We start from the raw sequence: 26599 nt of genomic DNA, 5'->3' as shown, positions 1-26599 counted from the left end.
AAAAAAAAAAAAAAAAAAAAAAGTATCTGAATTTTAAAAAAACAGATGTTAAGCTTCAACATTACTAAAACCTATCCTATCAAATTCAAAAGTGATGGTAATGAATCTAAGCTTCAACATTACTAAAACCTATCCTATCAAATTCAAAAGTGATGGTAATGAATCTGTTGAGAGACATGATGACTAGAATACTCTGGATTTGCACAATGGAAGATGCCATGGGTGAGTTTATTCCAACCTCTTACTCACTAAGGTTACTCTGTACAACACTGTTCAGATGGTGACAGCCCTGGGAAGCCTGACGGGTCATCTTGTAGCAGAAGCTAGATGCAAACCCTTGCAAGGATGCCTGCTGGCCCACATACAGCAGCTCTGCCTTCAGGACTAGATTCCCACAGTATAGAAGCAACAACACACGACACAGTGGGAGTGAAAAGCATGAGTTCCTCACTTGTTTACTGAAGCCGTAGGTGAAGTCTTGGCAGAGTTTTCATCTTCACCTTGAGAACTACTAAACTCAGAATCCTGAAAACGCTTCCCAATCTTTGGTCGCTTTAGATGGCTGCTCCGAGTACGCGTGGAAACAGGAGTCTTCCCTGGACCTGAGGGGAAAGCAGGGAAACCGCGTTTGAGTCTGGATGAGAAGGACTATCTAGGAACACACACAGCAACACAGCAATGCTAGATCTGCAGCATGGCAGCCCACAGCCCCGTTACAGTGTTGCTCCTTCCTGCAGGTCAGCTAAGAAGAGCAGCGTCAGCACTTGTTTTCATTATAAAATAATGGCTGATGTCCACTGCACATATCCCTACGTCATCACGGCGGTCACTGTGTCTACACTCTCCTCCATGTTCTCTCTTGCTGATGTTGGGAAATGATGTGGATATTATGATCCCCGTGCTACAAGTACAGATGCGGTGCTCACCAGCACCCTCCGTGTTCTCACAGTGAAATCCGAGGCAGTGGAGTTGGGAGGAGAGCCCAGGCTAGAACACTTACTACAAGAAGTGATTTCAGCTGATTTCTTACCTTCAGAAGTGCTAGCAAAGGCATCTTTTAGGGAATGGATCTAAAATAGAGATAAAGATTAAAATCTAATGTTTTAAACTATTCTTTCTCACTATGGACCTCTTTCATTCATAGTTTCAAAGAACAATATTTAATTGTATTCCAATAGTACGTTTTGTTAAGAAATCTACCTTCGAAATTAAAAGATTATATTATAGCCCTTGGTTCGTTATAAGCCTAAGAATTCAGCAAAGGATCTGAAATGTCTACAGCCTTCTGCTCTGCTGGGTGAGGGCTGTTGTTGAGGTTGCTGTTTGTGTTGTTTTCATATGACCTTCGCTTAGATCTCTACTGCTGAGGAACTAAACACACGACTAAAGTTCCTCAACATGTAGCCTGATTTCCAAAGCAAGGGTCTCCCAACAGAGGGTTCATCTGACTTCACATTAAACCCATCAAGATAAATTCCCCCAATTTTTTCTCTACATTGATGGCAACAATTACAGTCATTCCAGTTAAAGCCTATGGAACAGAAATGAGATAGTCCTAAATCTCATTCAACCAATCACAAAGCTTGCTGATTTTGAACGAAGGCTCCCTGTCTCATTACTATTGCTATAGCCAAGGCTTTATTTTATTATCTTAATCTGAACAATCCCAACAGCTTCTTCACTGGCCAAGTATTCCCTTTAACTACCATCCTATCTACTACCTAAGCCCTTACACCCAGTAAAAGAATGCTTCAGGACTGGAGAGACGGCTCAGCGGTTAAGAGCTCTTCCTTCTGAAGGCTCTGAGTTCAAATCCCAGCAACCACTTGGTGGCTCACAACCATCCATAATGAGATCTGATGCCCTCTTATGGAGTGTCTGAAGACAGCTACAGTGTTCTTACATATAATAAATAAATCTTAAAAAAAAAAAAAGATTGCTTCCCAGTCACAAGCTGTATGACTGACTCCCTTGCTTAATCAATATCTTACCACTGTACAGAATACAAACGAAAAAGCATTTAATAGTTAATCTCTTTCATAATAAGCATACATCTCCTTTACCTGCTAAAATGCCCTGATAACGTTTTCAGACTTCCCACCTACCCTTCACGTCATCCTTGTGCTACGCTATAATAACTAAGACAATTATTATCCTGAAGTATAGCCATTGCTTTAACAATGGATCATCTAGTTCTCTCATGTATACAAGAACCATACCTTTGAATGTCCACTTCTTGCTCTGATACCTACTCCATTACAAAACTCCAAACACTCAATTTATCCATTCCACACTCACTGAATTATAACATGGTATCAAAAGATCTATTTAAAGCTGAAAAAAATTTATCCTGTATTTCAGAATACTTGTAGAACTATGTAAATTTGAAGATGCCAATTAAAAAAACAGTAAATGTTTGAGGTACAAATGATCCCAATCCAATCATTAAATAATGTACATAATAAATGTCACATTTTTTACTAAAACATTATAGTAAGAATATGAACTTTAAAATGGCAGAATATATAGTTTATGCTTGCCAGGCATGGTGCCACACTGAGTCTGAGAACTCAGGAGGAAGAGGCAGATGAGACTTTGTGAATTTTAGGCCAGCCACAGCAACTTAATGAGACACTGTCTCAATAATAAACAATACATATGTATGTATCCTAAATTAGTTTTAATTAGCTTGTAATACTGTAAACATCATTACAAATATTTTTCAAAAAGCACTAAATCTTTAATAATCAATTGACAGAGCCACCAAGAAAATGAATGCAGTTAAAATTACCTAAGCTTATGTAATAAATGTCTGAAACGGTGGGTACAGAAGCTTCCAGTCTGAGCTATTCATGAGGCTACGGCAGGGTGTTTTCAAGTTCAAACTAGGCTAGAATACAGGCCTACCTGAGTAACATGCTGAGACCCACGGCAGACTAAAGAGCACCGGGCGGGCTGGGGATGGGCTTTAGTGGTAAAACCCTTGCCCAGAGCACATAGGATGCCACGCTTAGTGCTCACCATACTCGAAACAAGCAACAAACACAAATGACACAAAACACGACAGTTTCCTATGAGGGTCAAAGACGTACCTGCAGCTCACTAGACTGAGTGTCGTCCATTCCAGGTTCATATCCTGGCACAGCAGCAAGACCATATTCTCCAGACACAGGTCTTGTGGCTTCATATTGAGAAACATCTACATGAAGAAAAAATTTTTAATTATGAACCAATCATGTTTTTTATATTAATACTATTTGAGTTTTAGGTATGTCTCCTTTATAATACCGTGTCACTAATCCATTGATCCAAAGCCTAATCCATGCTTCTTTATTAATATATTATTTTTACTCCCGATCCTTACTTGGTTGGGCTAGTCTAGGTCAGGTTTTGTTCTTGTCATTGCTATTTGAGTTTTTGTTTGTTTGTTTGTTTTGTTTTGTTTTGTTTTTATTTTTTCAGACAGGATTTCTGTGTCATCCCGGCTATTCTGGAACTCACTCTGTAAACCAGACTGGCCTAGAACAAAGAGCTCCACCTGCCTCTGCCTAAAGTGCTGGGATGAAAGGCGTGCACCACGCCTGGCATTGTCTTTTGTGTTGTACTTTTACCTTTCAGACGCATTTAATGTATGAATATTTTTCCAGTATATATGTAGGTATAACGTGTACCTGGTGGCCAAGGAGGTCAGAAGGTGTCAGATCCCATGGAACTGGAGTTATAGAGATGGTTGTAAGCCACCACATGGATACTGGCAATTGAACCCAGTCCTTTACGAGAGCTACAACTGCTCTCAACTGCTGAGACATTGCTCCAGCCCCCTCTACGCCTCTTTTTTATTAGTGACTCAAAAGCAAAAGCACAATAAAAATTCCAAATTTTAAAAGAGGGTCTGTGTGATGGTTTGTATATGCTCAGCCCAGAGAGCAGCACTATTAGAAGGTGTGGCCTTGTTGGAGTAGATGTGGCCCTGTTGGAGTGGGTATGTCACTGTGGGTGTGGGCTTTAAGACTCATCCTAGCTGCCTGGTAGTGAGTCCCCTACTAGCAGCCTTCAGAAGATGTAGAACTCTCAGCTCTGCCTGAACCATACCTGCCTAGATGCTGCCATGTTCCCACCTTGATGACAATGGACTGAACCTCTGAACCTACAAACCAGCCTCAATTAAATGTTGTCCTTTGTAAGACTTGCCTTGGTCATGGTGTCTGTTCACAAGAGTAAAACCCTAATTAAGACAGTCTGCAACCAGAAAGATCACAACACTGCCCTGAGGTATATAAGACATGACCACCATTGGGTGCTGTTTTTAAAAGTGTCCCATATTCTACAGTCTTACCTGTAACTTTAATAGCCTCTCTCTGCAATGCTCGGGTGACTGGTATTCGCTGATGCCAGTGACCCACACCTTCAACTTCCCAAAGAAGTTCATGATCTCCTGGATACTTTTCAAAGTATTGCTTGGAAGCTGCAAAACACATTTAACAATGTCCTAGAAATCTCAAATGGCAAAAAGAGCAGAGGAAAGAAAGATGTCCCAGTACTCAGTGAGGAGCATGACCTTTGCTCCAGAGACATGACCAAGGTGCCTCAGAGTGAACAGTCGTCTCAGTCACAGGACAATCTTGAGGCTGGAAAGATGGCTTTGTGGTTAAGAGCATTTGCTGCTCTTCCAGAGGACCTGAGTTTGGTTCCCAGAAGCCATATGATAGCTCACAACCATCTGTAACTCCAATTCCAGGGGATTCAATGCCCTCTCTGGCCTCCACAGGCACTGGCACTCACACAGTACAGATACATGGGCCAAACAATCATTCATATAAAATGATAAATGTATCCTTTTTTAAAAAGTAAAAATGTTACATTTCAAATAGCAAGTTTAAATGAAAACAATCTAAAGAATGTCAGTATATATGCAAAAGGAGTCACTATGCGATGTTTAAAATGATACTACACAAGCATTTGACCGTTTGTCAAAATAAGTCACAAAAAAGAGGCCAAAACTGCAGTGACATGTATCGTAAAGCCTTTGTGTCTGGCTGTAAGTGAAATGTCTCGGCAAAATCTTTGCTCTGTCTGAGTTAGTCAGTAAAGGCTGAGAAATTGTTTCGAGATTGTTTGACCCTCAATGAAATGTTGTCTCTCTGGAAATCCTACACTTGGTGCTCTGTGCTGCACCAACTCATGGCAAACCTCTTGTTCTTTCTTTGATTCTGGCTAGCCACGGTCAAAGGGACTGAGACTCGTGTGGGTGGTCTGCTCTCAGGCAGCAAGGACAAGAGAACTTTGGTACTTGAAACCTTTCTCAGCCCCAATTAACGTTGCATAATGTTTGAAAAGAGTAAAGTGGATCATTGGGGAGTTGGACTATAGACTAAACTGGATGGCTTCTACAGGGAGCCAGGCCTCTGACATAAACAAGATTTTTGGATTCTTCAATGATGGCGAACCCCCCACCAAAAAGCCCAGGAAGCTGCTTCCAAGTCTGAAAACCAAAAAGCCTCGAAACTTGTGCTGGTGATTGGGACAGGCATCAGTGCTGCGGTTGCACCGCAGGTCCCAGCCCTGAAATCCTGGAAGGGCTTAATCCAGGCCTTACTGGATGCTGCTATTGATTTTGATCTTTTAGAAGACGAGGAAAGCAAAAAGTTTCAGAAGTGTCTCCATGAAGACAAGAACCTCGTCCATGTCGCCCATGACCTCATTCAGAAACTCTCCCCTCATACCAGTAATGTTCGATCCACATTTTTCAAAGACTGTTTATATGAAGTATTTGATGACCTAGAATCAAAGATGGAAGATTCTGGAAAACAGCTCCTTCAGTCTGTTCTCCATCTGATGGAAAATGGAGCCCTAGTATTAACTACAAATTTTGATAATCTCCTAGAACTCTATGCAGCTGACCAGGGAAAACAGCTTGAATCCCTTGACCTTACTGATGAGAAAAAGGTCCTGGAGTGGGCTCAGGAGAAGCAGAAGCTAAGTGTGCTACACATCCATGAGGTCTACACCAATCCTAGTGGCATTGTCCTCCACCCAGCTGGATATCAGAATGTGCTCAGGAACACTGAAGTTATGAGAGAGATTCAGAAACTCTATAAAAACAAGTCATTTCTTTTCTTGGGTTGTGGCTGGACAGTGGACGACACCACTTTCCAGGCCCTGTTCCTAGAGGCTGTCAAGCATAAATCTGACCTAGAACATTTCATGTTGGTTCNGAGAGGAGANGTAGATGAATTCAAGAAGCTTCGAGAAAACATGNTGGACAAGGGGATAAAGGTCATCTCCTATGGAAATGACTATGCTGATCTTCCAGAATATTTCAAGCGACTGACATGTGAGATCTCCACAAGAGGCAGATCAGCAGGGATGGCAAGAGAAGGTCAGCTAAATGGTTCATCTGCAGCACATGGTGAAATGAGAGGCTGTAGTACTTGAGCAAGCTGGAGCAATCACCATTAGACCATGCTGTGGGGCCTTCCTGTGGATATGTTAACAAGCAAACTTGCAAGAACTCAACACAGCTCCCAGGAAGAACCAATACCCAGAAGTTGAAGCTTGGGGTAGGATAGGGGTGGCAGTGTTGCACCTTCCCTTCATGCTGGCTGTTTCTCAATACTCTGCTGCCTGGTCCAGTTTAATACCCAATGACATCAGGACCCAATGCAGCTCCTACCTACCCCAAGACTGGACAAGCTTGTCTACACAGCAGACCAATGTGATGACTCCTGGCTATGGCTGCAGCTCTGCAGGACTTGAGGAGCAAGAAGTCATGGAGTCAGTGGGCTCTTGTTGCAGTTTTGTACTCCACTTGGTTTTTCAATTGAGGTTATGGCTTTTTAAAAACATGACTTGAAGCTCTAGTTTTCTAGAGCTTTTACAGTGTACAGTATTTTACATAACTGAGCTGTATTAAAAGCTTGTTCATTTACTTGCCAGGGCTCTGGCTCTACTTTGAAGGGAAAAAAAAGAGTAAAGTGGAGTGAGCTAGCACGGTGTTAGCGTTTTCCAAGAAGGCTGAACCCCTCTGTTTCTTCAAAAAATGAAGGCTTAGCACTTTGGTGAGCTTCTCTCTACTGCAGCGTGTACGGCCATCATCAAACAATATTCATCACTTATCTGCTCACACTGGGCTGATCTAACTAGAACAGATAATTCAGAGGGAGGTCACAGGGCCTTCACACTGCACAGACAAAGGTCTGGATACACAATGGCGCATATACAGCACTGTGCACACCTCCACAGAACATACCTATTAAATGACAAATATCACCAGAATTATAGACTGGTTAATAAAAACAACCACAAAGCACATAATGCTTTAAAAAGTTACGGACACGCAAACATGACATCACGAGAAAGAAGGATGCACGGATTTCAGGAGTTGAACTGTTTAGAGAGCAAAGGCAAAGGGGAGGTGGAATTATACAGCTCCAAAGGGAAGATGAACTGTATAGAGAATGAACTGTGCAAACCCCTGTATCGAAAATGCTATGTTTCCAATTTCAGAGTTATTCCTATTTTAAATACTTTGCATACACTTTACTATTGGGCATACTGAAAATTAAAAATGTTCTGAAACATGCAACTTTTTGAACGACGTACGCTTAGTAAGTTCCAGACCCGGAGCAGTTTCCATCTTGGTGAAGCATGCTCAGGCTATGTAATTCTCATCAAAAACAAACTGTTGTCAAGGCTGTCTAATCTGCATCCCGATTACAAGAATAGCAGGATACCATTCTATCAGGTGAACAAATGATGAGTATCTAGTGCAAGTCCATAGACTGACTGGAACTGGGCACTGTCCAGTCCTTCTCTCCAACTCTAAAGCTCTGCCCGGGTGTAGTAAGGAGCAGCACTGGTAACCAAGGCACCTCTCACGCACATGTGTAAATGGTCACCAAGGCCGGTCTGCAGTCACAGGTAGGCATCTCTAATGCCAAATGCTTGAGACAGAAGGTTTGGATTTCTTCTCAGATTTTTAATATTTGCCATCCTTAACTACAAAGCCATCCATGCCTTTAATTTCTGGTCGGCTGCCTGCCCATCTCTCCTCTGCTGACCCTAAGTCACAGGCATGGCTTTCAGTCTTCCATTTCTTTCTTTCTTTCTCTCTCTCTCTCTCTCTCTCTCTCTCTCTCTCTCTCTCTCTCTCTCTCTCTCTCTCTCTCTCTCTCTCTCTCTCTCTCTCTCCTAACAGCTGCTGGGACTCGGGGCTTGGCAATCATTTGGTTTTTCTCTCAAATTCTCAAAAAATTCTCAAGCTTCCTTCTGAGTCTGTTTTTAAAATTTTAATAAAGGACTAAGAACCTGTAAAAGAAAATTCTAGCTCCTCAATAACATGTGACTTATTTGTATGTGTGAAAGACAGAATAAAGTGGCAGGAAACAAAACCAGAAAAAAAAAAAAAAAAAACATTAGTGCTGCTATACAGAAACTGCAAACTATTTTTTTAAATGTGGTTCTCTTACATGTATGAGTTTTGTCTGCATGTATGTCTGTGCACTATGTGTGTATCTGCTGCCCATGGAGGGCAGAAAAGAGACTAAATATAAATAAATAAGCAAGCAAGCTTTGGGGGAAAAAAAGAAGCCTTGCAAAAAATGTTACAAACTCCTTGGCATGTAATCTCAGAGCCTGGAGGTTAAGACAAAAGGATCATTATTTCAAAGCCAGCCTAGCCTGTCTCCATTTAAAACATTTAAAAAAATAAAAAAGTTATCCTCTATATAACAACTAGATACCATAAAATAAAATTACACTTATAAAGTTAAGTCCTAGAAAGTAAAAACTTTCAAATTCATTTAAAACTGGTAATATACATTTACAATATTCTGGAGAAACAAACTTTAGGTGACACCAAGTTTAACATTTTCCAGCTCAGTCCACTTACCTGTGTACATGAGAGAAGACAGTGGATACCGTAAGCCAAGTGCATCTTCTGTAAAGGAATCAACAAAATCTTCCAGCATATGAAGCCCCAAATCTTTTCCTCTGTATTTCTTCCTTATAAACATTGTATCAAGAACTGGCAGTTGGTAATTCTGAGTAAGAAATGAGGCACATAAGCTTCCTGCAGCAGTAAGAGAAACCAAAGAATTTTACACAGTAAGTTACATGGACATTTAGTAAACATGAGTTAACATTTCTGAAAATAGCTTCTCCCTTAAATAAAAAAGCACACCAAAAATGTGTATATTCTGTAATAAAGTATATTGTAACTTTTGTTATACACTATAATGTATATGTGTGATAGTAAGAATAGCTGTTATTTTATGTTTGCCAACAGTAATATAGGACAAGTAGCTTACTAACATTTCATGACGTACATACTTGGCTATGACTATATGTATATTACACTCTATCTTTAGATATAACCTAACCTTCTCTATCTGCTCCACGAACTGAAACAGCTAAAACCATGAGCCAAAAATAAATACTTTCAATTGCTTTTACTCAGATATATGGTCACAGCAACCAAAGTCTGACTAGAACACTCTACAAGGAAATCCTATTTGGTCATAAGAAGAAATGAAGAGTTGGACTGGAGAAATGGCTCACAGAGTCAGGGATTGGTTCTCAGCACCCATAACAAACATCCATAACTCTATCCCACCTCTGATCTCTGAGGTCACAAGACATGCACACGGTACACATACAGGCAAGCAAACAAAACAGTAATAGAGATATAATAAATCTAATTTTTCCAAAGAGGTGAAATACTGATACATACTACAATATATTTTTTGTTTTGTTTTGTTTTTTTGTTTTTGTTTTTTTGTTTTTGTTTTTCGAGACAGGGTTTCTCTTTATAGCTCTGGCTGTCCTGGAGCTCACTTTGTAGACCAGGCTGGCCTCGAACTCAGAAATCCGCCTGCCTCTGCCTCCCGAGTGCTGGGATTAAAGGCGTGCACCACCACGCCCGGCTCATACTACAATATATTATATGAGACCTGGAAAAAGACTATTAAGCCGAAAGAAAGAAAGAAAGAAAGAAAGAAAGAAAGAAAGAGAGAGAGAGAGAGAGAGAGAGAGAGAGAGAGAGAGAGAAGGAAGAAAGGAAAGAAAGAAAAGAAAGAGAACGGAAAGAAAAGAAAGAAAGAAAAGCTAGATAGAAGCCACACAACATATGACCTAGATTAATTCATGGATTAATCCATGGATTCATGGTTGCCAAAGGCTGGAAATAAGAGTGACTATTGTATATAGATTTTGTTTTGTAATAATAAAAATGATACAAAACTGGTGAAATGATACATTTGAAATGTGTAAATTTTATGGTATATGAATATGCAACTTATTTAAAATATAAATAAAATAGCAACTTACACATTTGATGTATACTATTTATAATCAAATTCTGCAGAGACAAATCTGAAAGTATGTTCCCTCAAGTTTACACATGTTCTCAGTGAATCTTAACATCCGCTTGTCCAGTCACTCTGAGCCAAGCGCCCAGCACTCACCCCTGGTCCTTTCTGCAGCCTACAACAGTCCATCAGAAATCCTGCAGCAGGAACAGCAACAATGCCTTGGGCCTTGTTTCCTTTGCCCAGGCCACAGCACCAACCCCAGGCCTTCCAAAGCAGCCCTTTCACTACACTCTCAACCCTGCTGACATGCTCTGTACTGATGAGTTGTCAGGAGCAGTTTCGGCTCACCAAGAAGCTGGCTCTGGAGGTCCCTCCCCATTTCAAACCTAAACACGTTTGTCTTAAGTCTCCTCTAAGGCCCCTTGTCTAGGCATGTGCCCCCACCACAAAAATGAACAAAGAGTCAAACAAAACAAAACAAAAACAGCTCTGTGACAGAGAGGGAAGAGAACAAAACAGCTCAAGGACAAAAACATCATGTTCTAACAACTAAAACGGATAAACGGATAAATAATGTTACAATTCTTTATCCCATGCTGTAAGAGTGTAAGACCAACGTTGGGAGTTCAGTCACGGGCAGCACAAGCCCGCAGAGAAGCTCACCAGGGAACTCCAGCTAACGTAACTGCCTCCTTTCTGTTCAGCTGGTCATTGTGAGCTCCAGCTCTGATGCTGTTACTGCTATCTATCTGCTGGGAGGGGCTCTCTCGATCTGGAACTCCAGCTAGGTGCCTTACTGGTGCTTCCCCACTGGGTTTCTGATGGATTTGATGACATTACCTATTAGCTGTTATTTATTCTTTTCCTTGGAAGCCTCAAGTGGGGGTGTGCAATGACATGGGAGACTTTTTATCAACAACTCTAGTTACCTGCCTCAGTGGGCTCACCCAACTGATTTCTGCTAGACATTTTAAGCCGCTTATTTAAAGGTGTTCTGCTATCTATCTTAGAAACTCAGTCATTCAAAACCAATACTATGAGTAGAGATGGATCAGTTGTTCAGAGCACCTGTTCTTGAAAAGGACCTGCATTCAGCTCTCAGCACCAATATGGTGGCTCATAACCATCCATAACTCTAGTTCCATTGTATCTGACTCCCTCTTCTGACTTGTGTGGGTACCATACACACGATACACATATATACATGCAGGAAAAACACTCATACACATAAAATAAAAAATAAACTGAAAGCATGACTTAGTTTATTGTAAGTCATTCTCTGGACTGCACAGAACACCTGCACAGTCTGGGCACTGTCTCTGCACTCCTAGTGCTGCCAAGAGCATGAAGGAGTTAGGCGGAGGTGGGGCATCCTTTCCTCCCAGCACTTAGGCAGCAGAGGTAGGCGAATGTCTGTCACCATAGAGTTCTGGGACAGCCAGGGCTACACAAAGAAACCCTTGGTTTTTTGGGTGCAGGGGGCAGCAAGAAAGATGGTGTTACCCTCCATCCTGAATCACCACAGGGCAGAATTCACTCTCTCTTTGGCCTAGAAACCTTTGAAGATACAACCTCTACCCTCTCCAAATTCTATCACTCACTCTATAAACCAAGCTTGGAAGCCATTTGCAATTTCAGAAGTATTCAAACCTATTTCTCCACTTTCAGTTCCTACCTGGAATCTCTTCTGAGACTCACACTTCCTGTTACTCCATCAGCTCATTCAGAAAACCTTCTCCTAACCACTCTATTTAAAATAGCTTCTCCGACACCCTCTGATACCCTCTCTTTAATCTACCGGATCCTTTTCCTAGCACCTACTTGTCTGCCCATTACCCTCTCTCCCTCTAAAATCAAGTTCCTCAAGGACAGAGCTTTTACTATTCTCAATGTGTCCCTTATTCTTTCCCCTACTCTTCCCTCTCCTATTCCTCATCTGTATGCCACCTAAAAATAACATAAATAAACACTTCAGTGATACTACTCAAGATCTAGTAGCAGAACTCACAAGCCTATTCTGCCAGAGGGAGCAGCTTCCTCCTCTCACCAAGTCACTTCTTTGTTCACCAAGAAAGTAGCCCTTCACCGAATCCTTCGCCACCCTAAAACCACCTTTAGCATCTCATAAACGTGTCAATGTGGGGAATATCTTTCCCACACTGTATGATGAACACAAATTAGGCAATCATTCTTCAGGTTTTCGGAGTCAGTTAAGTGTTAGCTATCTAAAAGAAACCAACTCAGGGAAACTTGGTAAGGGTCTAGTTTGGGCTTGAGTAATAATGACCCTCACAATCATCCAGAAGGTGTTTGTTTGTTTGTTTGTCTGTTTGTTTTGGTTTTTCAAGATAGAAACTCTGTGAATCCGTGGCTGTCCTGGAACTCACTCTGTAGACCAGGCTGGCCTTGAACTCAGAAATCTGCCTCTCTGCCTCCCAAGTACTGGGATTAAAGGTGTGTGCCACCACTGCCCATCAGAAGATGTTTCAAGTTACCCAACACTGTAAATTTTAGACAGACTAAATTTTATTAATTTAAAATAAAATAATTACTATTCATCTTCAGCTAGCTGAAGCTCAGAGCCCATCTCAGGCAATGAATTCACTGCACTCTGTACTGTACTTTATTCTTTCCAGTATTTCAGTCCCACAAGCTTACATCCATCTTTTTCTAAGATGCTAAGAAATGTTGCACAAGAAGGATGATATGGTATGAGTACAGTTTATCTCTAAAACCCATGCTGAAACACACTCCCCATTAGAAGCACAAGCTTTAATCCCAGCACTCAGGAGTTAAGAAAGAGGCAGGAAGATCTGAGTCTGAGGACAGCCCCCATAGCCAGCCTGGTCTGCATAGACCCTGTCTCAAGAATTAGGATCAGGTAGACCTTTTAAGAAGTGTTCAGGGGCTGGAGAGATGGCTCAACGATTAAGAGCACTAACTGCTCTTCCGAAGGTCCTGAGTTCAAATCCCAGCAACCACATGGTGGCTCACAATCATCTGTAATGAGATCTGATACCCTCTTCTGGGGTGTCTGAAGACAACTACACTGTACTTACATATAATAAATTAATTAATTAAAAAAAAAAAAAGAAGTGCTTAACGAGCCGGGTGTGATGGCGCACGCCTTTAATCCCAGCATTTGGGAGGCAGAGGCAGGCAGATTTCTGAGTTCGAGGCCAGCCTGGTCTACAGAATGAGTTCCAGGACAGCCAGGGCTACACAGAAAAACCCTGTCTCGAAAAACAAAAAAAAAAAACAACAACAAAAAAATGGTTCTCAACAGGTCTATACTGACAAGAGCCAGTTTGATCCAGTTCTACTCTGTTCCATTTTCCACCATGCTGCCTGTACTACTTGGAGCTCCACCGACAGAAAGCATCACCAGAAGAGTAAGCATGCACTCTTTGTAACCTTTCCTATTGGTCACCACTGGCATCAGAAAAGGGACTGACAGATATGTAACTCAATCCCAGTCATGACTCAAATTTGAACAAAAACTTTAAGTGAACTTTCTGAATACCTGATGTAAAAGCACTGCATAATATTCAGCATAACGATTATAAAATTATTACAGATTGTCCAGCGGCTGGGGAAGCAGCTCAGTCAGTACACCGTGTACCACACAGGTCTGAGGACCTGAATTCAATCACAATACTCGTGTAAAAGAGCCAGGGGTGTCAGTGCACATCTGTGAATTCAATCCCTAACTTCTACGGAAAAAGGTCAGGCACAAGAGCAAGAGCCTCTAATCCAACAGCTGAGGAGGTAGCAGCCAGTCTAGCCAATCAGTGAGCTCCAGGTTCACTGAGCAATTCTGTTCCAAGAAAGATGAAGGGTGACTGAGGAGAAGACCAGCATCCACCTCACGTCTCCACACACTCACTAATGCACACGCACACACATGCACACCCACATACACACACACACTTGGTTGGGACTCTTTTGCCCTCTCCTTTACAGCCTGAGAAACCATTTTCTGTGACATTAATTCTTTCCAATTTTTAAAACTTAATATACAACAGTTATTTTATTCATCAAAATGGGAGGGAAAAAAAAATCAAAGAACTGAAGAGACCAACTTTAAAAAGAAGTGAAGTCATTTTTATAGATTAAGATTTTGTTAAATACAGAACAACAAAAGAAATTGGATAAAATATGATGTTTGAGACCACCAACATTTCCAATTATTTTCTATTTACTGCTGTCCTTTAAGTCACTCATAGTACAAGACAAACATATCCATGATTTAACAGGTCCAAGACAGGTTATACTTTATAATTCTCAAAAACACAACTATACTCTAATTTGTTGCCAAGCCTGCATTTTATAAGTACATTACAAATAGAGTCTCCTAAAAAGGAAAACAGAAGGCCAAGCATGGTGGCGCACGCCTTTAATCCCAGTACTCTGGAGGCAGAGGCAGGTGGATCTCTAAGTTTAAGGCCAACCTGGTCTACAGAGTGAGTTCTAGGACAGCAGGGCCAGAGGGAAAAACCCTGTCTCAAAAGAAAAGAGGAGAACAGGACAGGGATTTGGGGGGCGGGGGTGTGGAGGGGGGAGGGGAAGGGGGACTGAAATGGTCAGTCAGCTGCATGTTTTCAAGCAATCACAGATTTTGAGGATGCCTGTCCTTAACAGAACTTTGGAAGATACAGACATCTCATGATGAACTGATATCTAAAGCCAACCTACCTGTTCTGTTTTTAAGAAGTACTCCAATTCTAATCTAGTTGTGTCCCAGAAGCCTGGGAAAACAATCCCGTGCCTCATTTGATGCACTCCAGGCTGTGGGACACTAAGATTGCCACGCCCACCTACAAAGAGCTGCGGGAGAACCATGCAGGAAAGGGGGCGTGAAATCAGTGCAGGCCAGTCTGCCATCACCACTGCCTTAGACTCGGGAATAATTCTTCTAACAAAGGAACTCAGGGAACAAGCTTTACACTTGGCAGTTCCCAACTGCATATAGACTTGAGACAGCAAAAATCTCAAAGAGATAACAAGCAATTATCTTTATTTCTTTTAGTCTATTTTCCATTTTTAAATATTTATTTTCCTGTCTTTACTCAAATGTTGATACCAATGCTTGAAGTAAAATAAATTTCCTTCCTCTGAATCTTTTAAGTAAATATGGAAATTTCTAACTTAAATATATTTTTTGTTTGTTTGTTCGTTTTGTTTTGTTTTTCGAGACAGGGTTTCTCTGTGTAGCTCTGGCTGTCCTGGAACTCACTCTGTAGACCAGGCTGGCCTCGAACTCAGAAATCCCCCTGCCTCTGCCTCCCAAGTGCTGGGATTAAAGGCGTGCGCCACCACTGCATGGCAATTTCTAATTTAAGAAATGGCTTCTATTTTCATAAAGTAATATTATTCTTATTATTTCTATTTAAATCTAAATTCCTAGTTTGGAAATATACAAAGACCATTACTTGCAGATATAATTTGGGTTATACTGAAGAGGTTGACTAAATAACAGATTATGATCAAAATACTAATTTATGAAAAAAAAATTTGATGTGAAAATCTAGAAGTTCAGTATGCAAGACCATTCACCATACTGAGGACATCCATTCCTGAGATGGATAATGTAATAGTTTGCAATCACACACACATACACACACACACACACACACACACACACACATACACACACACAACCTTAAAGGAATTAGTTAATGTTACCACTTCATTAAGATAAAACACAACCCACAGATACCCTTAGAACAAAACTCAACCTGAAAATCAAGCTGTAAATCCCTCATAGCAATCTCTATTTCAAGCCAAAAAATCTTTTCTAGTTTCCTGGATGTCACTGTACTGAAGGTCAGACCTCAGAACGAGTCTCCTTTGCCTTATCCCAAAGCTGGGTGCTCCTTACTCACAACCCCACCAAATACTTGCTAAGAAAAACTCAACAAATGACTTCGCAAGACCTTTGTCTGACCATGACCTTGCTTATCAAAGGCTTCCGTCCGGTCCGGTCCGGTCCGGTCCGGTCCGGTTCGGTCCGATCCGGAGTGGATTCGGAATATAAAGGTGCTGCTGCCTGCCGGCCAGACTCCATCCCTAGGCTCACAGGTCAAGGAGAGAAATTGCACTCAAAACTGCACTCTGACCTCCACACGTGCACGTGGCATACACACTCAACACACACACACATGAATATATATTTCTAAGCAGATTTTATCTTCTAACTGCAGGTGTATCATTTCCCTGTTATGTATGTGGGGAGGGAAAGGAGGGAAGAGAGAAGGGAAGGATGTTTTTGTTTTTCTTTGGGACAATTTCTCACAGTGATTTCAGTTATGCTCCATACCGTTCTTTCAGCTCCAAAGGCTGACATGAGCACCCTGTTCCACTACTACCCAGCAGAGGGAGACAGAGCTTAAAAGACAAGGCAATTAGAAAGAAGGGGTGGGCGGTGGGTGCGCAGAAATTCTTAGGAGCTGGCCAGGCTGAGATGAAGCAGAGCTGACCAGCAGATTAGTAAAAGTAGAGCCCAGGTCCCAGAAGAGAAGGGAGGCCCAAGAGACACATCAAATGAAGAATGGCATACTCAGAATCAGCCTGAGCAACAGAGTAAAGAATAAGATAATATTTATTTTAAGGATGCTAAGTAGAAATGGCAATACATGTAGGTCATGTGTGTTTTAATAAGAAAAAATAACGCCTGGGCATGGTGGTGCACGCCTTTAATCCCAGCACTTGGGAGGCAGAGGCAGGAGGATTTCTGAGTTCAAGGCCAGCCTGGTCTACAAGGTGAGTTCCAGGACTGCCAGGGCTATACAGAGAAACCCTAACTCGAAAAACTAAAAAAATAAAAAATAAAAAATAAATGAAAAACTAAAAAAATAAAAAATAAAAAGAAACAGTAACAGCAGAAATCAAAATATCAACCTTTAATAATAGAGCAGATGCAAGGCTAAGACCAAGGTGAAATGACAGTCGTCTCCTCTCCGTACAGAAAGAAAGAAAGGCCATCTTCTGGTTTTCACTGTGCAGTAGGCTTTTCTAGCTGTCCTCTCTCACAAGACAGTAGGGTGTGACACTCCCACGGAATCTCAAGTGCAAGCACCTCAATTCACTCTCTAGGGCTTGATTTAACAGATACGAATACAGCTGAGAGTCACAATGGAGATTCCGTAACACAGTTTAAGTAACGTAAAACTCACCTGTAGGCTTAACTGAATAGAACCCAACGGCCTCTCCTTTCTTCCACAGAATCTTAGCATAGTCAGTACTGCTATGGCACAGGAATGGGATCTCATTTCTCTCCATTTCCTGCTTTCTATAAATAATTCGATTGAGAACATACAGAACCACTCTTTCTCCAAGAGTGCTCACCTACAAGAGAGTCAAACAGCAGGCACAGCAGTTACAATATGCAGCTATGAGGAAACACCAATCACCAGTCCCCAGCTCCTTCAGCTCCTACTGTCATGCAAACACTTCAAGTACAGTCAACACAATTTAAAAACATCCTATAATCATCAATCAAGGCTAATCATTTGCAACAAAAATGGCCCATTCCCACAAACACGCTTTATGCATGGGATACCCCTTGTAGCAAATTCTAAAAACGGGCAAGGAGGCCCCAAGGCACACACTGTCCACATCTCACTCAGTAGTGTCACTCTTGCTGCCCAGATCCAAGGGGTGTATGTAGCCCTAACTACTGCCCCCACTACATACTCCAATCCTTTCACCGGATTACTGCCCCTACATTTAATATTTATTAAACAAACAAACAACAACAAAAACCACAGTAATTACTCTGAGAATAGTGACCTCATTTCATGAAGGCAGCCATAACTACGCCCTCGGGGAAAGCAGCTTTCTCTCCTCTTGTCAGGTGAAATGTTTCTTTAACAGCCCTGTCTTTGCTCTAAGTCTACCCAGCCTTCCCACACACCCCAACGCTAAAGCAGATGAGAAGTCTTAGCTACACACAGGGGGCCCAGATCCTGCTCCGAGGGCCACACCGACGAGAACACCACAGCCTCTGCTGCTAGTCAGTTCCCAAGAGGCATCTGTAATGCTAGAAACAGGATTTGTTTGTCAAGTCTCTTTCCTTCCAAGCCCCCTAAAGGAAACGACTTTGCTGGGATTGGTTGTGCAGAGAAGACAACTATTAACTCCGTGTATACACTACCCCTGCCAGGGGCTCTCCTGAGCCAAACAACACAAGATGGCAAAGCAACCTTACTCTACTAAATGACAAGGCCACTTCGTTATGTAGCACTAAGCAACAAAAACTCCCTCACACAGAGCTGAACTCTACTTCTCAGTGGCTATTCTTTGATATTAAGTCACACAGAGTATCAACATGTGAAGATAGCTATGATGTTTTTCTCCATGTTTTACCATGTAACATTAAGAATAAGGCCTCTGAGGCTAACTTTGGAATCTCCATCCTCTGATGAATGCTTCAGACCCTCTATGTCTGTCCAGGCTTAGCACACATTTATTATAAACACTGAAGATAGTGTAGAGCTAATGTGAGTTTGCTTCATAAATTCAAGGCTTCCTCTTACTTCCTATTAACTGAAGCCGAATCTTTCTCACCCACGCTGCTGTTTCAGTTTGAGATTATCTTTCTGAAAGATACACATGTCACCTTCCACCTATTCCCATTTGAATGTATGTGTTCCGTTTATTTTTTTAGAGACAGTGTCATGAAGTCACAGGCAATCATGAATGTACTATGTTGCTGAGAATGGTTTTGAATTTCTGATCCTCCTGTCTCCACCAGGTGCTGGGACCACACCTACTTTATATGGTGCTGGGGATCAAAAACCTAGGACTTCGGGCCGGTGAGATGGCTCAGCCAGTAAGAGCACTGATTGTTCTTCCAAAGGTCCAGAGTTCAAATCCCAGCAACCACGTGATGGCTCACAACCATCCATAATGAGATCTGATGCCCTCTTCTGATGGGTCTGAAGGCAGCTACATACATTGTACTTATGTATAATAATAAATAAACCTTTAAATAAAAACCTAGGACTTCATGACACAGGCAAGCACTCTTCAGATGCCAATTCAGATACATCCGAAGCATGGTGGTTTGAATGAGAAATGTCACCCGCCCACGGGCTCAGGTATCTGAACACTTGGATCCCAGCTGGTGGCAGTATTTTCAAAAGTTTAAATAGTACAGCCTTGCTGGGACAGTACATCACTGGTGACAAGCTTTAGATAATATAGCCTTGCCCTACTTCCAGTTGCTGTCTCTGTTTAGTGCTTGTAGCTCAGGATGTAATCTCTCAGCTTCCTACCATGGACACCACGGAGGCTGTTGTCATGCATCCCTGTCATAATGGACTCTCACTTCTCCTGGAACTGTAAGCCCAAATCACTCTTCCTTCTGTAAAGTCATGGTGCTTTATCACAGGAAAATGGCTAATACAGAGCATCCATCTTTGTTTCTGGATTCTGCTTTTCAGAGACTAGTTCTCTCACTCAGCATGGAGACATAGGGACAGAGGAAACAGGCAAGCATGCCAGCCATGTCTTCCAGGGAACTGGAAAGACATCAGTGTGACTTGATGTCCAGGACAGAAATGGGGCGAAGTCCTGCAGCACTAGCCTGGGACCCTCCAGGAAATAACTAAGCATAAATGAGGCCTGGGGTTATAATCTTTATTTTACCACCAATATAAAGCAGAAGAGAGTACAGTCTAAACAATGGCACGTGCTCAATGTCATAGATTTATAAGCAATTGTTACTTCCTTCTGTAACGACGATCAATTTTCCTAATCAGCCAGAACTTGACTAGAACGGCTGGTCTTCCCGCACCTCCGCTCAGTGCTCTCCCTACTCCTCAGAGTTGATACAGTCATACAGATATTAAGTCTAGTTTTTGGACGTAAGACGTTCTCTTTTCCCAGTCCATACCTGGAAGCTTCAGTTTCCTCCCCTGAGGAGGAGAGGAGGGCAGTCTATTTATTTGTCCTTCTGTCCTCTGCGAGATGCCGCCTCAATCACAGTTCAGTTCTATGGGATACTCTCTTTCTCCATCAGAGCTGATATGTTATACTCTTTTTCTTTTAAAATGTATTTTATTTATATATGAGTACACTGTAACTGTTTCCAGACACACCAGAAGAGGGCATCAGATCCTTTTACAGATGGTTGTGAGCCACCATGTTGTTGTTGGGAACTGAATTCGGGACCTTTGGAAGAGCAGTCAGTGCTCTTAACCACTAAGCCATCTCTCCAGCCCTGGTACATTACATTCTTGCACACCTATCCCCACCTAGATTATGGCTTTATATGTGTCTTAAATCCTTCTTCCTCGATATGAGTTCAAGATTAGGCTACACTACAATTGCTGGAAAATATCCAAATATGCACTCTCCCAGCTTCTGTAAGATGGGCCTCTTACTGTAGATTCTAAAGGCATACTTAAGAATAAATACAATATTAAGAAAGAATGATGGTTGGTATATTATTCTAAGACTTCTTCCTTATGAGAATATATACAATATCCACAAGAAATAATACTCTTATATTACTCTCTAAAATTCCTTCCCTTTGAATCTCATGTCTCTTAAGAGTTTTACCCTCAAAAGAACAGAAACAAGAGCAGGCAACACAGCCTATCCGAGGTGTCAGAATCTGGCACACCTCTTGTTCCTCCCAATTCATGTGGTTCAGCTGCACCCACAACCAGCATCCCCTCCACCACAGAAGCTCAAAAGCTGAAGTAGAGAGAGGCAGCTTCCGTGAGCTAGCCCACATAGCCTGCGCTCCTTCTCACCTAATCCTCGGGAAAGGCAGGACCATAGAACTCGAGGAAGCTCACACGGCCCTGCTTTCACCACAACCATCACTGTGTACAGGAATCACGGAAGGACCTGATCGTATTACCTGCTTCAGCCCCTCTCTAGAAGGTTCAGATGTTTTCACAATATCATCAATGGCCCACCACTGACCAACAAGGTAAAGTGCCACAGCTAAAATAGAAAAAATGGCCGTTAACATTTTTAAGTCTAAAGGGTTAAAAGAGGCACTACTGCTTCTCAATAAGGAATATAAATCCACAATAAAATACACCCATTCTCGCTTGCTTTCCTGTCCAGTCATGCTGAGAATCACATCCAGACAGTCTCTACCCTCAGCTATCCTCCCTCCCCTCCCCAGACCCTGAACCCACACTTCCCACCTCTCTTTTCAAACCCTCTTCATTCACTAAAGGTTTAATTATATGCAAGTGAGAATTACATGTTTCTAAAACTAAAATTTAAAAGAAGTTTGTGTAAGTTTCTCAAATTCCTCACAATGTGAATTCAAGTGCCTCAATTTACAAAAAAACAAAGCAAAGGCAGGACCTGTAAGAGAATCTTCAGGCGCAAAGAGAGCAAGAATTTTCTGTGTTTGATTGCCGCCATAGAGAGGGACAAAGCCCACATTTGACAGGCTAACGGGAATCTGAAACATAAGATGATTCAAGATTAGTGGAGAGTTTAATGAAAATACATGACAGAAAGATACCAAAGGATTTGCCAGAATTTAGGCTAATCTCCCATTTATTTTAACATATAGCTTCATTTCATAGGAGGTAATATCTCTAGTCTCCCCTAGAAAGAATAAATCAAAAAGCAACAACGAAAGTGGCTTCTATTCTGCAAGAATTTTATTTCCTTGTGGAAAAAAAATGAAAATGTTTCTATTAATATTCCTAGACACTAGCCATGCTACTGAGTAAAAGCAAATGTCACCGCCAAGCTTACTATAGTTAGGCCGGGTGTGGTGGCACACGCCTTTAATCCCAGCATTCAGGAGGCAGAGCCAGGAGGATTTCTGAGTTCAAGGTCAGCCTGGTCTACAGAGTGAGTTCCAGGACAGCCAGGGTTACACAGAGAAACCCTGTCTCGGGAAAAAAAAAATTACTATAATGTAGTTTATTACCATTAGATTTCACACGAGGGACCGATTTTATTTTCTAGTAAAAGAAAGCAGTAGGTTAAAGGACGCTTCATCAGGATACACACAATTCTTTCACACTGTTCTGTGTTCACTGACAAATCTGAGCACACTGGTGCTGGCAAAAACCCTTTCTTCCTAGCAGGCTTGTGCGTAAGATAGCTCAGGGGTAAAAGAGCTGGCTGCCAGATCTGATAACCGGAGTTCAATCTTCCAGCTCCACATAGCAGGAGGAGAGAACTAACTAAAAGCTGTCTTCTGATTCCCACACATGCCCACACACAAACTAAAGATAATCAAAATTTTCAGTTCTTTAAAGTCATCATCCCAGAAGCTGTGAGGCCTTAGAGATATTAAGAAGTCTGGTCACTTCAGTTCATAGTGGAATTTAAATGATCCAATGTCTCAAAGTAACACAGCTTAATAATTAAAATTTTCATTTTTCAAAATTGCAAAACTTTCAAAGAAGGAAATATTACTGCCACAAAAAATGTAATGAGGAGTCCTCCTGATTTTTATTAAAACTAACTTCTGAATTCACAAAATGTAAAACTCAAAGTAAATTTAAGTGACACAGCTTCAACATGTATCTTGTCTTAGCAAAACTGGTCAGCTTCTCTGTCTCCCAGCATGGGCTGGGCCACAGATGGATCTAAAGGCTCACTCTCTGGCACGCCTGACTCAGTGACAAAGCTTCAGGTCTGATCAAAGACCCGGTCTCCAGAGAATAAAGTATAAAGCAACAGAAGCGTCTACTGTCCTCCTCTGGCCTCTGTGTGCACATACAACAATGCACACGTTCATATGCATGGACACACACCCCCCACATGCAACAATGCATATGCTCATCCGCATGCACACACACCCCACATGCAACAATGCACACGCTCATACGCATGCACACACACACACACACCCAAAACCCTGATTTGCCATTCAATTTGTTAATATTGCTTAGTTGAGATTAACACATTTTACTCGTATTTCTGGTAATTATTGATTTCATGTGTAACTGGACAGATGGTAAAAGTCAGTGTGGAATGCTTACCGTAATATCGAGACTAGAAAAGCACTCTGGATGTTCAGGGTCCCCACACCGTAGGCTGGAGAGGTAATCCTCAGAAGAATTTTCCAATTCCTCATGCGTGCAGTTATCCAGCAAATCCACAGGGAATGCCATTCTCTAACAGACACGGAACAACACGCTTAGAATGGATGCCTTCTTTTCTTCCTAGAAAACAAAACAACCCCCCAAACAAAGGAACCTACTGTATTTTACTATTAGCCTTCTATTCCACTTTGTCAAGATAGATAGCTTTATAGTCTGTTAATTTAGGCACTTATGCCAAAAACTTTCTAGTATTATTCATTTACATTCAAAACAGGCAATAAAGCCAGATATGGTGGCTCATATGTGTAATCCAAGCACTTGAGACTGAGGCTGGGAACTGATTGGAGTTTATGAATGTCCTAAACCACACAGAGTTCCAGGCCAGCCAAGCCTATAACATAAGATACCTTGTCTCAAAGCAACAACAAAAAATAGGCAATGAAGCATTCATGGGTACTTCATAAACGTTTATTGTGGTCTCCCCCCACCTGCTTGAACCTGCTTGCTCAAGGGTGGAGCTTCCTGCTCATTCGTCCTGCCACGCCCACTGCTGGACCCTGTCGCTTTGTTGCCTGGAGGCACACACGTGTTCGTCCTGCTACTGGACCCTGAGTTACTTGGCGGGGAAATCGGGTTCCCTCCCCCTTCCTTTATAACTGAGTGTCTGAAAATAGTAAAATTGAGCTTTGATCAGAATCTTGTCTTAGCTTCATTCTTTTCTCTCACCGCCTAGCCCCTCTTCTCTTCCAGGTTTCCAAAATGCCTTTCCAGGCTAGAACCCAGGCTGTGATCTGCTGGCCGGACACAACAGTTTATATAGTTGTAAGACATACACAAATGCTCACACACATCAAATTTTATGTATAGATATGCCCTTTACATAGCCCTCAACATAAAAGTCACTATAAAACACAGGTGGGGCTAGAGATGGCTCAGCAGTTAAGAACACTTGTTGCTTTTGTTTAAAAAAAAAAAAAAAAAAATCCTCGGTACCCCCAAGACCAGTTCTCAGAACAAAGGAGACTTAGTTGCCACAGAGGGTCAGAGGACAGGGATAAGAGACATACAAGAGACAGAGGGAGAAGGATAAAGAAACAAGGGAGAAGGAGGGGTACGCGTCCAAGAGGGAACAAAGGGTTGCATCTGGAAAGAGAACAGACATGGCACATAGGAAAATGGTGGCTTAAAAAGTCCAAGGGGGGGGGGGGCTGGTGAGATGGCTCAGCAGGTAAGAGCACCCGACTGCTCTTCCAAAGGTCCTTAGTTCAAATCCCAGCAACCACATGGTGGCTCACAACCATCCGGAACAAGATCTGACTCCCTCTTCTGGTGTGTCTGAAGACAGCTACAGTGTACTTACATATAATAAATAAATAAATCTTTAAAAAAAAAAGTACAAGGGGAAACCCCGTATTAGGATGAGGTGTTTAATTTTAACTGGGCATGTTACTTATGTGAGCCAAAGCTTTTGACTGCTGCACTACAATACTTTGATAGCTGGACCTTGGTAGTCAGCTTCAGGAAGAGGAAGTGGCCAAATCAAATAGACCTTGGAGCTAGTTTAGGAATGTAACTAAGGATTTTTAGCAAGGGAGAGGGAATGGGAGAGAAATGAAAGTCCTTCCAGAGCTATGCTTGTCACACTCAAAATGGCCAGAGTCCCTTTAGCTCTTAGTGGACTTGGGTTCAGTTTTCCAGCATCCACGTGGTAGATCACAACCATCTATCAATCCAGTCCCAGGAGATCCAATGCCCTCTTCTGACCTCCACTGGCAACAGATACACATGTAGTACACATATATAAATGAAAAAATGCATACACACATGAAATAAAAAAAAAATATATATATATATATATATATATATATTTTTTTTTTTTTTTAAATACATGGGGCCAGGCACACACCATTAATCTAGGCACTTGGGAGGCAGAAGCAGGCAGATCTCTGAGTTTAAGGCCAGCCTGGTCTACAGAGCTACTTTCAGGAAAGTCAAGAAACCTTGTCTCAAAAACAAAAACAAAACAAACAAACAAACAAAAAAACCAAAGAAACCTTCTGAAAGACAAAGATGTTCTACAGATAAATGTTAAGTCCACAATTTAATCTATATTTTAAAAATCAAATTAACTGTAAAAAAAAAATCAAACCCAAGAAATAAAAACATAAAAATTTAGTCCAGCTAATAAACAACATACAAACCTGTTTTAAAAAATCAATCAAAACAAAACTTCTGCATGCCACACACAAAGCAAGTCACTGTGTTATGTACATTCACAATGGATGAATGTTGTGGTATGCAAGATATACCTCATAATGTTATGGTCCAGTTGACTGGCAGTCAGCAACAGTAAGTAGAGGGAAAATTACACTGATAGATCTTTTTCCTGCTCTACTTTTTTGTACTGCCTAATAACCGTCATTCTGTCCTGTAGTTTTATAAATCTAGGGATGGCCGGCTGTGTGTCATAAACTTAAGATGTAAAAAATAAATAAATAAATAAACTAGGGAAATACCTTACGCTGCATATAAAGCCATGTGAGAGGCCTTGGGCTGGTTGGGGGAAGGGGACGGCAGCGGCTGCAAAGGGAGCTCAAGGAGGAAGAGGAGACAACAAGGGCTGGATGTTATGGGTTGTGCACTAGGACTCTCCTTTGGTGATGGAATAGGACTGACCTATGAAAACTCATTCTGCTTCACTCTTAAACATCTTCAGAGTAAGACTTTTCAGTGAAAACATAACTCCAAGGTTTGAGTTGATTGTCAAATGTTATTCCTTTACCTGTATACTATTAACATAAAAAACAATCCCGTTTCTCAAGTTTGGCAATTTAGATGTTCTCAAATTCACAAGCACAGAAGCACCAGGGAAAAAATACTATAAACTACAACTTATGAACAGTTTTACAACAACTAAACCCATCACAAGTTTTAATATAAAAAAACTAAAATAATTCTCTACCTCTTAAGACATAATAACAATTAAACCCATCACTGGTATTAATGTGAAAAACAAATTCTTTAACTCTAAGGCCTAATCACACACAGATCCACCCACCTTTTTTTTTATTTATTTTTATTTTTTTTATTTATTTTTATTACGTATTTTCCTCAATTACATTTCCAATGCTATCCCAAAAGTCCCCCATACCCCCCCCACTTCCCTACCCACCCATTCCCATTCTTTTGGCCCTGGCCTTCCCCTGTACTGGGGCATATAAAGTTTGCATGTCCAATGGGCCTCTCTTT

The 26599-nt window shown here is 41.5% G+C and overlaps 1 protein-coding gene and 1 pseudogene across 4 annotated transcripts in view; one reads left to right on the top strand and one right to left on the bottom strand.

The window, feature by feature from the left end:
- Fam169a (family with sequence similarity 169 member A) overlaps positions 1–26599 on the bottom strand; it is a 58926-nt gene that overhangs the window by 13288 nt on the left and 19039 nt on the right. For all 4 annotated transcript variants that reach the window (XM_029468558.1, XM_021180114.2, XM_029468557.1 and 1 more), the window contains exons 2-10: positions 23288–23422; positions 21645–21744; positions 21184–21269; positions 17486–17657; positions 8891–9070; positions 4337–4465; positions 3093–3199; positions 1031–1070; positions 452–602 (exon numbers count right to left, since the gene is read on the bottom strand). In XM_029468558.1, the coding sequence (XP_029324418.1) occupies positions 452–602; positions 1031–1070; positions 3093–3199; positions 4337–4465; positions 8891–9070; positions 17486–17657; positions 21184–21269; positions 21645–21744; positions 23288–23419 (1097 nt within the window). In that variant the 5' untranslated portion in view covers positions 23420–23422. The remainder of the gene's footprint in view (positions 1–451; positions 603–1030; positions 1071–3092; positions 3200–4336; positions 4466–8890; positions 9071–17485; positions 17658–21183; positions 21270–21644; positions 21745–23287; positions 23423–26599) is intronic.
- On the top strand, positions 5360–6523 carry LOC110307868 (annotated as a pseudogene).

The sequence above is a fragment of the Mus caroli genome, chromosome 13 (assembly GCF_900094665.2).
Source record: "Mus caroli chromosome 13, CAROLI_EIJ_v1.1, whole genome shotgun sequence".
Taxonomy (NCBI): domain Eukaryota; kingdom Metazoa; phylum Chordata; class Mammalia; order Rodentia; family Muridae; genus Mus; species Mus caroli.
The sequence above is the reverse complement of the archived record's forward strand: the minus strand, read 5'-3'. Positions and strand labels throughout refer to the sequence as shown.